At 32.9% G+C, this 14,224-nt stretch overlaps 2 protein-coding genes across 2 annotated transcripts; both read right to left on the bottom strand.

Moving 5' to 3' along the window:
• Window positions 1–472: 472 nt before the first annotated feature.
• On the bottom strand, window positions 473–1,460 carry LOC143586117 (elicitor-responsive protein 1-like). The gene is made up of 4 exons (XM_077067731.1): window positions 1,358–1,460; window positions 1,040–1,271; window positions 860–931; window positions 473–752 (listed from the first exon to the last, which is right to left on the bottom strand). The coding sequence occupies exons 1-4, from the start codon at window positions 1,458–1,460 to the stop codon at window positions 473–475; spliced, it is 687 nt and encodes a 228-aa protein (XP_076923846.1).
• A 557-nt stretch (window positions 1,461–2,017) lies between these two features.
• On the bottom strand, window positions 2,018–6,388 carry LOC143586116 (phosphatidylinositol 3,4,5-trisphosphate 3-phosphatase and protein-tyrosine-phosphatase PTEN2A-like). Its single transcript, XM_077067730.1, has 12 exons — window positions 5,867–6,388; window positions 5,023–5,124; window positions 4,875–4,931; window positions 4,739–4,804; window positions 4,453–4,629; window positions 4,297–4,383; window positions 4,143–4,207; window positions 3,944–4,020; window positions 3,794–3,840; window positions 2,789–2,919; window positions 2,647–2,716; window positions 2,018–2,474 (listed from the first exon to the last, which is right to left on the bottom strand). Exons 1-12 carry the CDS (start codon window positions 6,386–6,388, stop codon window positions 2,025–2,027), a joined length of 1,851 nt encoding a protein of 616 aa, XP_076923845.1. The 3' UTR covers window positions 2,018–2,024.
• Window positions 6,389–14,224: the final 7,836 nt, after the last annotated feature.

Raw genomic sequence — 14,224 nt, 5'->3', positions numbered from 1 at the left:
AGTTATCTCAACTTTAACCATGGGCATTTCAGTTTTGTTGAAATTATGATCACTCAATGTACGATAAACTTATATATCGTTTTACCCAACACATGCAATATATATAATATGAATTTCTTTTATACTCCTTAGATATAATCACAATAAAAAATAAATATTTGGAAGTTACATACATGAATATCACCCAACCAACAAATAAAACTGTTTCTTATATACAAGTGTGGCAATTAGATGCCAATAGTATCAATCCATAACACCATAACTTGTCATAACCAAATTGGCCGGCCTTCTAATGATCAGCTTTAGTAGGAATTGTACGTGCCTCAATATAGACTATATGGAGAACCTAATAAAATAACGACACAAACATCTTAGATTAGTAAAGTATGGAGGTATAGTGCATACTTGTTTTTACATTGTATAAACAAACCTTACATATACTAAATATGTCACATCTAATACGTGATAGAATTTAAGAGGATTTACCATCAGTATAGTGAGAGCCATATGGCTGAGGAGGATAAACTGAATTAGAAGGAGGGTATGGCTGAGGCGGATAAGTGGCTAGCTGCGGTGGGTATATGGACAACGGCATAGGATAAGCTCCGGTGGCGGCAGCTGGTGGATAAAACATGGAGGAAGTTGGCTGCGGCGGTGCAGAGTACATAGACACTTGGGGCGTAACATGATAATAATTAGTGTTTGCGTTGGCACCGGAATAGTGCATTATCAATCGTACCTCGCCACCATGCCTGTATATATAGTTTATAAAACGAGTTATATATCTTATTAAAATTTAAAAACACTCATATATAATTAAATAATGATGAATTTACAAGTGATGAAATTAATTAATTACCTGCCATGTTTAGTGTGCAATGGCCATGAACTATCATCATATCCTTGAGAAAGCACCTTACCTAAATGCACCCTGCATAATTTAAGACCACATGAATTACAAATCATCATTAGTATTAATATATATTTGGTACAATAATATTAATCATTCTGATTAAAGAGAAATACTGAATATACTTACTTTCCACTGCCAATGAAGTCATCACGTGAGATAGTATTGCTGTTCCAAACATTAATGTTTAACTCTCGTAATCCTTCAACCACGTTGTACACGAATTTCTCTTGGAATGTAGGATTCTTGCCTCCATCGGTACAAACACGAGTGCGGTTTCTGGTATTGCCATATTCAAGACAAGCGTAAGGATCTTGTCTTGAAATCCACTCTGTGTCTTTGAGTTTATGGCAGCCTATCACTAATTAAATATCCATGAAAACAAAATCAAAATTTATTTGAGTATATGCAGATATCATGAATTAATTGAAAACACAATGCAAGTACCGGTGACTTCAAGAACACTGCCATGATTCGTCGCCATTGAAGGAAGATGGTGATGATAATTAGTTGCTGTTGCTGGAGAAACGGAAGGTTGATGATGATACATTGGATTGCAAATATTAACTGAAAGAACACAATTGTTTTTCATAGTTTTATAGCATCCAAACTTAGCGTGTTTAGAAACTTCATGGCAAAAAAAACTTAGCCGTGTCGCCGCTTATCGAAGTTGAAAAGTCAAACTAGTATCAAAGTTGTTAACCATCTGCATTTTTATATAAAATATATTATTTATATTTATATTATGGTCATATATATTAAAAACCACTAGTATCCGAGATCTTACACCATGGTGATTAAATTAAAATTTACAATTACAAATTCCTGGTTTTGACCAATAAAGCAATTTTACCCACTTTATCACCAACCTTCCTGATCATTTCCTGGTAAAAATAGAAATAAATAAAACAAAAGAAACTTGGAGCCAAAGAACATGAATCTTCTGTTCTGTCATCAACAATTTCCATACATCTTACGATAAAACACAAGCTCACCACCCTTGTAACATTCATGAACGAAATCACTGAATGAATTAAATAGGTTTTTATAAAATTATTAACTTAAGTTCTTTGAGTTCCGTTTTATGTACAACCGACGATATATTGCAACTCGCTCAATCACTTTCGTAGTCTTCATCATCTCCAAATGTAAACACAGATGCATCGGCTGCCATCACCTTAAAATCACTCACCTCTCCAACCGGGCTTGCCGACTCATTCTTCGGCCCACTAGCAGAACTTATTTGGGCCGGGCCCGAACTTCCTAGAGAGAGATTCTTCGTGTCGCCAGTTAAATTCCCAATTTTCCCGGAGGTCAAACTGGTTTCGGATGCAGTGTCAGTTTTTGCTTCAGATTCGGTGTCCGAAAACACCTCATCTTTTTCACTGTTTTTGGAGTCTTTAGGTTTTGTGGCGGGGGGTTTAGATGCGCCAGGTGGCGGAGGATCTGCACTTGTACCTTCTGCTGATTTGGTTGTACTTTCGGTTTCGGGTTTGGGTTGAACAACACTGTCATAGTCCACCACCACCACCTCCACCTGAAACCCGGGGGATGGTAATTTCCTCTGCAAATAATCAATCAATCAATCATACCCAGCGGATCCCGCCAATAGCAAAGCTATAAATTAAAATTAACCAAAAAAATTTGTAATAAATAATAAATTTGTAATTTTCATGGGCATTTCATAAAAAATTAAAATTAACCAAAAAAACACATTATAAAATTTGCAAAGTTACCTTGTCAAACCCATCAAGATCATTGGTCGTTAGAATCTTTCGGTTCTCAATCATTGTTGTGTTCAGCCAGCTATAAATATATAAAAATGAGAACTATAAAGAAAATGTCATGTAAGGATTAGCATATTGATTTGATGTGTACCAGTAAAAGTCGCCTTGACGGTCGTGAAAATGGATTTTGAAATCACCAGATAACTCGGTCAAACCAGGCTCACCAGGCAGCGCAAAGACCATTATACCCTTTCGTGGTGCAGAGAACCAAAAGTCTTCAGGCTGCACAGTAGAACATAATCTTGATAAACTCCGATTATCATTTAACATATTGTCATTGTTAGGGCGCTTAATTTAAGGGTATACTAGTCAACAAGACTATAAATTTCAACCTCCTGTGCATTTATTACTTCTAAAACATTATCTTGATTGTCCAGAAAAGATGATTTTTACCCAAAACTAATTAGTCATTGGCGGCGATTACTGACATGACATGAAAAAACAGGTTTTAGGTCGGCTAGATTCAACCCATTTATTAAGCATGCTAACCAAGTACGCAATCTGTAATTTACTCTTTAGATTTTAAAGATGAGAAGTGCTAAAAGTTACTGTATTAATATTTTGATTTTAATTTTTCCTCTTTAACAATTATTAACTTCTAAAGTAAAATTAACTTTTCCTTTTAAACTTATTCATCAATTATTCACTTCCAACAGTTTTTATTATATTAATTATTTGTACTAACTACGTATTCTCCAATTCTTTCCATTCGCTTCTTTAAAGCTCAAGCTAAATATATAAACTTAAATTTGTTAGTAGGGAATGAAAGATAAGAAACAAAAACAATTAATAGGACACCAAGTACATAAAATGCTTCATTTTGAGTCAGTAATTAATTGCTTAACTTGTTACCAACTCACTAGATATTGGCATATTGCTCATATGCACAAGTATTCATAAAATAAGTCGACCTGAAACACGACCCGACCCGAACACAACACGATTTTAAGTGGGTTTGACACGACAAGGAAAAGTATATGGGTCGGATTATGGTTGAAGAATTTCAACCCGCCAACCCAACAAAAATGGCACCCCTTGGCTCATTAGTAACTGGCTAGTTGCTGATGTGTCATGAAACTTGGTAAAAGAGACGTACCGATAGATCCTTGGTTCTAGGATGCTTCTTGGTTGAAAAGAGAACACCTGCAGATTAATAGAGATCATATAAAAAGAAGACATAAGGAAGAAGTTTAAAAACAGAAAAATAATATATATATTTAAAATTTTACATGTTTTGAGTGTTTACCATTATGATCTGAGATGGTAATAGAGGGCCTGATCCAATATGGACACCTATGAAAGCGCAATCCTCTAAGCATACACCTGCAACAAAAAATTCGAACCGCTCAAAAAGAAGATACATATGAGTTATGATTAGCATTTACAAGCTTCAAAAGTAAGCATATGGCATCGAGAGAGATTTACAAATGAAGGATAACATGTACCTGCGCCCTGGCTGATCTTCTCCGTTAAAATACGTAAGAACACGTTCAAAATATTTGACATACCTCTATTATAACGGAAAAAACCAGACGAGCATATCATATATATGTCAACAACTTAAAAACGAATATATCATGCAAGTAAAGGTCAACTTACTATTTGACTTGGGAGAACAAGTCCTTTTCCATCAACACATCTTTTTTGGTTATAGTATGATATAGACTCCTCAGCTGTCGGGAAAAACTGCAAGCAGAAATAGGATATTAATATACATTTGAATTATATTCAAGTAAAATGAACACCTGATGCCACCTTCAGATATAAAAGAAGACTCGAAATCATTAATCCTGTTCTAGCCATTCCTGCCTTACAATGCACAACCACAACATTCTCAATGTCCTCTTTCAACCATGCGTATGCACTTTGGCAAAATGATATTATGAGCTGAATTGGAGGACAATTATGATCATCAAATGAGAAACTAGCAACCTGCATATAGTTAAAAGGTATTTAGTGACATGAAAGATCAATCTAGCTAATTAATAAATAGATATAAGTTACATGAAGTCATGAAAGAAGGTTAGAGTTGTTTACAAACCTTCCCTTCAAACAGTGATGCATCATACAGCCTCTCAGAGCAAAGATTGTACACCTTGTACTTATCCTGATATTTACAAATATAAAATGAAATCGAATATACGTAATAACAAAGATTTACAAGAAAGTGTGCATACTTTTTGATATGTTTCAAAGAACCTGATAACTTCCTCCATGTGATTACGATAAAATCCCTACAAGTTTTTAAATTTATCAACTAAATTGTTTTCATCAAATACGGTAGAAGAATTCTGTTAAGTGAATGATAAAATTACTATTTTTGACCTCAATATATCCGAAAAAACCAGAGCTCATATCACCAGCAGGGAATCCCATTGCAATTATATTCTCAGTTATATATGTCATATCCAAATCAAATCCTCCTTCCTGAAACCAGCATAAAGTAAGAATAAATGATGTATCATAAAATTCAAATCAAATTAAATACAAAATAATCATAAAAAAGAAGCATTTAGAAGAAAATTCATACATGCAAAATAATATTATTAATCAGGCACATGCTACCAATCAATGTGCATTTCTTTCTTTTTCCTTAGTTTGACTACTCAGCCTGATATGGAACTAGAAAAGATATAGAGAAAACGATCAAACACGAACAACTAAAGGAATGGGGTTTTCTTGTTTGTGTTCTTTTATTAAGAAAATGGGTGTGCTTGTGTTCGTTACTTCGTTTATGTTTGTTTGTTCACAGTATAAGCGAACGGTTCATGAAGGTGAACAAACTGACATAATTGAACATAGATGAACGGCCGTTAAAACCAATTAACAGTAAATGTGAACAAAAGTGTGTTAGGGCCTAAAAGTTATTAAACTAGACTAAAATTTAATGGGCCTAAAAGTTATTAAACTAGACTATAATTTTATGGGCTGAGTATTATATTAACAAACTTAAACAAACGTAGACATGAATGAGTGCAAACAGACGAACATAAATGAATTTAAATAAACGAATGAAACATGTGTTCATGTTCATTCGTTTACTAGAAAACAAACATAAACGAATTTCCCAGTGAGGCACTGAGCGGTTTACTGAAAATTCAGCTCGTTTACAGACCTAGATTCAAGATTTCTAAAGGCAATACAGTGAAAGATAAACAAAAAAGCATACCTGATATCTTCGTTTATTTTGTGATACAACATGACGAGCCTTCACCTGCACAGCTTTGACCGCGTTTTTAGACGTGTCTACAAAACCTTTAGTGAGTGTTCCGATAATGCCAGCTGTTGGTGTTGATGGAGCTCCATCAGGACTATTAATATCATCTTGCTGGTTAGCCTTTGGAGACAACCGCAACCCTAGTCCACTAGTCAACCGAGCAAAAGGTGACCTGGCACCACTTGTATTTTCAGATGAAGATTCATCTTGTGTGCCTCCTATTGGTTGTGGAAGTTTCAGACTCTTGGCCCATGTCGTTAAGCCAAATGCAGATGACTTGGGTTGTGAATCTTGTGCAGAATCACGCACACTAGCCGCTGAAACTGTTTGTGGGCCTGCGTCTTTTTCAGGTATACTATCCGCAGAAACTGTTTGTAGGCCTGAGTCTTTTTCAGGTACACTATCTGCTGAATCTGTTTGTGGGCCCAAGTCTTTTACAGGTGGCGATGCTGTCTTAGCAGATTCTGGATCCATTTTGTGTATTGGATTGGATCTCTTTAACACATATCTATAATAAACAATAAGATAGCACAGTTATCATTTGTCCTATTAAACATGAGTTTAGGGTAAATAAACTTTGTTGCTTGCTATATAGACTAGTTAAGTCGATACACAGCTTTGATCACACAGTCACTTCCTTTATATACCGTCAATTCAACTAAAGCCATGTCTATAATCTATATATCAGAGCTTGATTTATATATAAGTATTAATATGCAACAACGGATTGATCAGTAGTGATCATTACTTCATATGAAAACGATGGAACATAATCACATATGGATGTATTTGGAGATTAAACACATATAAAACCCTAAAACTGCACGATTGGCTGCATAATCATCACATAGCACAAATGAATTTGAACAAAGAGCAAATTATAAAAACAGCCAGTGCATGTAAGAGGAATCAGTTTAACATATCAATTGTCCTATTAAGCATGAGTCTAAGGTATATAATTAACAAGCCCTAAACGGATAACAAATCAGTAAGACGGTATAAAGGATCATTAGTTCTGGAAACCTCTGGTAACACACACTACAGTAATCTTCAATTCTAGAAATCACTAGATTAAGCCTCATCTATCCAAACATGGATATGTAATAATGGATTAATCAGATTAAACCCTAAAGTTGCACAATTAATTGAATACATTAAATAGCACAAATGAATTCGAAAAATGAGTAAATTATACATCCAATTGGTTAATCCAAAGAAACACTAAATTTGCAAAATCTACAAATCAATTAATTTGTACAAGAGTGAGTTAGTTATATAAGGAGTGATAGTTTAAGCGATTAGCTCATATCTTATCTTACCAGATGAGCAGTTAACGGCGGCGGTAACAGTCGTCGTCTTCTTATATGTGATTGAAATGGATGAGTAAAACAGTGAGCCGATAGAATTTATGTTACTCCTTATTTTCCATTTTTATACACCCCTGACCCCTTACTATTACAATATGTGCAGTGAGCATCAAACTCGTGCCACGTCATGCTATCTTGTAATGGTTTATACTTGATTTAATGGTTAAGTGATACCCTTAATGTTGTAGTATGAGTTTCTTTAAAGGAGAGAATGAAAGAGAAAATAAGAATTAAAATATGAGAATTTTAGAAAGATTCGAAAGGAAAGCAAATTGAACAGAGAAATAAGTCTGAATGGTTAAGATATCATTTCTTAATGGTTAACTCTTAACCATTAAGACTTAAGTCTGCTTCTTAACCATTAAGATATTATGAAATATTAAGAGGTAGCATTTTAATGATCATTAAGAGGTCATCAAACAACATACACAGACGCAAGCTTTAACGCTACAAGGAGTATTGAAGATGGGTCCATCCCTAATCAACAAATAACACATTTTTATTTTTATTTGTTTATTAAATTTTTAATTAAAGCCATCATACACTTATAAAAGTGTGCTTTAGTTAAAGTTTTATTGTCTATGTAGCTATAACATAGCACTATAAGAATGACGTATAGTTAAAACAAATAATCTAAGAATGTGCCATAAAAGTTGTTTCCAACAAACAGAAAGCATTTGATTTAATTAGTTAAAAACAGCTATGTGATGGTAACTAGTGTTTGTATTGTGATAAGATATTAATATAGTTTTATTGTTATAAGACCTTTGACAAACAATTATAATTAGTCAACTATTAAATTTTAACATTTTGTCTGTGACCTTTTGAAGTTTAACTTCAACGAGGATATCACATTTTTTTCATGTTGTATTTTATAATCGTATAAAGCTTACCGGAGAGTTTAGAGGTATAGTGTTAGGCTAGAGTCGAGCATTGTTGTTTGTAGTCTCTTGTACATACTTAAGGTTTTCTATTGAAAGTGTGTGCCAAATCTTATATTAAGAAAAATCTTTTGTGTATTATTTAGCAATAAACAATTGCAATGTTGTTGATGACAACATATGATGATATGAGGCCTTAAACAAAGATAATTTGTATAGACGATTGAGTCGGAAGAATGGTATGATAATATTGATGTCAAGAGATGAAGAGATGTGGAGTTTGTAATGACTTGAAAATACTATCACCAATTTTTCTAGACTTCTATATGAACACGAGATGATTTTGTTCAATAGATATACCCATGATGGAAAATATGGCAATATATTGTCATTAAGATATGATCTGAAAGAGTCACACACTAGTGACTAGTGCAAATATTGCAATTGCGTGTGTAAACTCAGTTTCAACTTATACAACAGGCTTCATGCAATCATATTATTAAGTAGTAAAATAATAATATGAAATTAATTGTTAAATAGTTAATATGTGTTTTCAATATTCCTTACATGATGCCAATCACTAGTGGGGAAGATCATCATGCAAATCATGTTTGTAATTAGGATATGTGATCTTAAACAAATCAAAAGTTTTCTCAACCTTTGTAGTCATTTAATATGTCAAAATTAGAAACCCATCTAGTCATGAACCAAAGATTAAGACGCAGTGTACATCTCATCTCTTCTCTTCTATTCAAGGTTCAAATATTACAATTATCATGGCACATATGTTTAATTTTAAGTTTTTAACCATTAACCTCCTTTGTATCATATCAAACAATTTAGTTGATTATACAATATACATTTTAGTGTAATATACTTTGTATTTTAGATTTCCATATTCGAATAAGAAATCCTCGAAAGTGACCTCGTGGCATACGACTATTTTAAATGTGTTGTCAACTTGGGACTAAATTGCCACAAACTATTGTTATGAGGGTTAAAAGTGTAAATATGTATCTTTTGGCATCAAATACCAACTTAATATCCAAATAAAGGGTTTGTATTTTCTTTTGAATGAAATATTTTTACCCGAAGATCATATAATCAGATTTAAGGAGACGAGTTCGTAAGCTCATTTAAGAGTTAATTGCAAATATAGTCCTTGTGGTGGAACCTCAAACACAGGTTGCAACCTCGTGGTGCCATTTTTTCAGATTTGAGCCCTATGATGGCACTTTTATTCCACTTTTGGATTCCATTTGTTTGACTGTTTGGTTGACCATTAAAACGAAGGGTAAAATTGTCTTTTCACGCTTAAACCTATAATAATAATAATAATAATAATAGATGGCTGCTAAGATTGATTGAGAATCCATATAGGCAGACTACATTCTTCACTCCACTTTCTTCTTCTTCATCGTCCTCCAAACCCTAATTCAATCCCCTAAAGAACTCTCTCAATTCACTTTCCTTTCATCTGGATCTCTTCAATTTCACTAAAAATTTCTGGGTTTTCATTTTTCAAGCGGAGACACCATGGTTCCATTACTCGACCCGAAGAAACCCGAATTTATCAACTAGGTTTTCAACAGCGGCCGTCGAAAACTCAACGGCTTCCAGATTTGCTCACTCTGCACCTGCTGCAACTCCGGCGGTGGTGTTGGAATTATTAATATTATTATTTACCGCCGACTGTCACACCCAGACTTAGGGCCTAGGCGTGACACCCTTTAGTTGGTACCTATTTTATAAATACATCAAAGTTACGTTATTTTAGTGGAAGTCTTTGAATAAGATATTATTATATTGAAAACTCGTGTTTTGAATACCCATTTTAGTTATTCAAATACCTGTCTTTTGAAAATATAATTCTTTATAATATTCTGAATAAAATATCTGAGTCATCAGATAACGTCTAATGACTATATCTCTAATCTTCTAATCTGTCTTGATTGTCTGATCTATCTTTTACTGTTTCCCTGAAATGTGGGAAAAAATATGTTAGCTATATGCTGGTGAATTACGCTGACTTGACAAAAAGTTTTCATAATTCGTTATAACACAATCACATTCGTTATGACACAACACCAATAGTGTTCAACGACTTAGTGGGTCTCAATCCCAGCTCATTGGAACTAAACATACGCATAGACCACTTAGTTGGACGGTCACTCACCCTAAAGACAGTTACTTACCTCATGGTCAGTAAGTCTGTAATGTGCCCACTACAGATCATATATGTAAGAATCCAGACACATGTGTATTTTGCCTGAGTGTTTAGTACTACCTTGTATTAAAACGTTTTAGAGAATTTGAACCAACCCTCATGTAAACACTTTTCTAGCTCTTTACATATGGATAATGTAACATTCGTTACTTTTCAAACCCGAAAACCTGACCCATTTCGACTTTTCGGATTTTGTTTATATATATATATACATATATATATATATGTGTGTGTGTATGTATGTATCATCAAGTTTCGTTGCATGTATTCGTAATTGGATTTGTATGAACATTCGTTAAATTGACCCGGTTCGTCATTTTATTCATATTTAACGTTCATCGTTAATTTAATGTCACGATGATTTACGATAAACGTTCGTTCGTTTTTATATTCATTTGATTCACTAACCAAACTCCGAAATTTAAAGTTTCTTTTTAAATGATTGCGAACTTACGGGTATAATATATAATAAATATCCAAGTAATTAAACTTCTATAGCATTATTAGAACATTCAAAGTCCAAGGTCTAATTTGTAAATATATATTAATTTCTATTTTGAAGGAACTTGAAAAGTTCAAGGGCCAAACTGAAAAATTAATTTAAATCTATCTATTCTAATAAAGTAAAATAATTGAGACATGTCACTGGGAAATTTATTCTTAGCCAAAATTTCCCGCTCAAACTATTTTCCTATTTTTAATGAAAACTTATTTATTTCAGTGTAATAAAACATATTAATCATTTAATCAAATAACTAATTACCTAAATTATACAGATTAAAAATATGCGGATATTTATGTCAGTATAATAAAAATATTTATATTTTTAATGAAATCATATATACATTTTTTTATTAAATTAATTTATACATACTTTTCGGTATAAAAGATGAATGTGGTAAAAATTAATGAACGATTTTTATATAAAAAGATAAAAACAAGAAGAGGTTATGAATGAATAACAATTTTATTATCACGTATTCATTCAATCTTCATGGATCCATGGAGTTCTCATCCATCTCTTTCAAATTTGTAATACAAAAGTGCGTTTTAGTCATGCTAATTTATATATGATGTTCTCTTTTTATATCATCTTTTGTTAGAATTCGCTATTCCATTAAAAAAATATATACAACTTATAAAATCACTATGTTCATATTTTTCATGATATGAAGAAATTGCGTGAGAATTAATCACGTATTCGTATGAATATTCCATTATAAAATATAATTTGAACTTATTAAACTATTTAATCTGATAAAATATAGATTTTTTTAATTTAATCATTGAATTTCTATAGTTTAATTGTATTTTTTTAGCTTCCCATGCATCACACAGGTTCTAAAGTTAGTATATTAATATAATATTTTAACCCACCCATCCCCTTCCCCCCTTCTCGCTTTTGCGATTGGTTTTTCGGCGAACGAGACCAAACTCCGGCCACCCCTTAAACCCATGTAAACTCTCGATTTAACTCAATTAAATGTTTATAACTTTCGTAGACCATAACGACAAACGGGTATTCATTGATAATAATGTGTTTAAACAACTAATTATGCTCAATTTAATCCCGGAAACCACGGCTTGTATTCAAAATCCAATAATTGGTAATTAACATCAAACGTTCAATTTGACACTATAAAAACCAGGCTAATATCCAACTAAACTTGCTACAAACAACCATTTGATCTGAGATCCACTCTGTAATCACGAATTAAGCCATCAAATATTCGTTCCGGCCATCTCGACGTTCGCCATCATTCCGGCATCCTTTCAGGTAATAAAAATATGAATTTTGAACATTTTTAACCGTTAAGCAAAACCCCTGACCTAATTCAAACAAACATGGATCCAATTAAGCTGATTGAAAATTAGGGTTCACAGAGGAAGATGATGAATATTGTGTTAGAATATATATATATATATTCGAACCCAGGTCATGGCAGCAATTATTTTTTTGTTATTGTTTGTAAACATCATCATCATCATCGTACTCAGTATATCCCACCAATAGCAAAGCTATGGTAGGGTCTGAGGAGGGTAAGATGTAGACAGCCTTACCTCTACCCCATGGGGATAGAGAGGCTGCTTCCGGTGAGACCCCCGGCTCGATAGTAGTTTTGCATCAAGCCTTGGACATATTACATAAGGCACATAGCACTCAATCATCAGGACGCCGGCTGATTGGTGCATGTACCCTTGTCTTTCGGCTATCAACGCCACCACATGATGCCTGATTAACCTTCCATCACTTTTAACGTTATTTTCACAAAATTAGTAAAATAACGTCAAAATTAGTGCAATTTTACTTTTGCCCACCCGAGGGTTCACACATATATACATTATATGCGCGCACCACGTTTTCTTTATTATATAAACCAAATCAATTATTAAAATAATTATAAATTAGATAAAATTATTTTAAATTAACAAATCAATTATAAATTACATTTTTATCTTTTTCATCTAAAAACCCAACTTGTACATTTTCTATAAGTTTCGTGAAACCCGTTAATACTATTTTAAAACTTCGTTTTGTTAACTTTGTCCCGTTACCTTTAAAGATATGTATTCATAATGGTTGCGAGATGACATTCAACCGTTAAAACCAACGTCCCGGTACATAATATAGTTCTCATTTTAGTAATAAACTCCTAATTAATTAATATTAAAATAATAATAAATCATTAAAGTTACCGTTAAGGATTAAAATAATATTATAACAAATTAATAAAAGATACATTAAAATAATGCAAATCCCTTTAATTAAATTATTCTTTAACTTTATCAGTCCCGATAGTTAGATTTTGTTTTCTTTTAATTATAGTTCGTGAGGTTCGTTTTCTTTAACGCGCTTTCATTTTATTGCAAGTTTACCTTCAATTTCAAGGCGAGTTTCTCACACTCCCTTTTTAACGCTTTTATTACTTTTGAGGGTAGCATATGTACCTTACAACTTCAAAGTATTTACGATTTCGTTTACAAACTATAATTCACTATATGGACTTGTGTGCTACTTGATTATTTGCTCAAATTTCCTTGCATGTGGTAGCCTCATTAAGTATGATCATACGCTCCCTTTTGCACTCAGGACCATTGTTTCGAGTGGAAATGGGCCTCATTACCCGAGTACATTGGTAGCCCCAACTGGAAAGGACTTTCTTTTATTCTTTACACTCAGGACCATTGATTCGAGTGTAAAGAAACCTTACTTGCGTGTTTATCACTTGTTCATGAATTGTATGGTTTTAATGTATTATATCAAAATGTGTGAACTCACCAACTATTCATATAGTTGACATTATTTTATACATATGCTAAAGGTACTCTTAGTAGAAGATGACACACGAAGAAGACACTAGACTTAGGTTACTTAAACAAATGGACAAAGTGTTTATTGTATTTATATTTTCCTTGTATTCCTTATTGCAAACTTGTGTATTTAACTTGTAAATGAATTAATGATAATATTGTCACTTAATAGTGTCACATGTGTTTTGAACAATCTAAACGTCACACTCGGACGTTTCCGCTTTAAGCTGGGGTGTTACAGATAACCCTCCATAATCTAAAAGAGTAAGTATCTTTAAAAAGATAGAATATATTCATGCTATTAGACGTATTCACGTCATAAGAAACTTTAAACATATTCATACTATAAAAAGGTCGAACGTATTCACACTATTAAAAAGGTAAGACGTATTCACCTTTGTTATGATCAGTGTGTCTCACTGATTTATGATTGATCGTTACCTCGAACATATAGTACGAGAATAACCTTTGTATAAATATCTAAATCAATGATCTAGCTACAGACCTATAGTCTGTTTTGTAT

This window comes from Bidens hawaiensis, unplaced genomic scaffold, assembly GCF_021521415.1.
Source record: "Bidens hawaiensis isolate Kalapana, Puna unplaced genomic scaffold, B.hawaiensis_p1.1 tig00034324_1, whole genome shotgun sequence".
NCBI classification, from domain to species: domain Eukaryota; kingdom Viridiplantae; phylum Streptophyta; class Magnoliopsida; order Asterales; family Asteraceae; genus Bidens; species Bidens hawaiensis.
The sequence above is the reverse complement of the archived record's forward strand: the minus strand, read 5'-3'. Positions and strand labels throughout refer to the sequence as shown.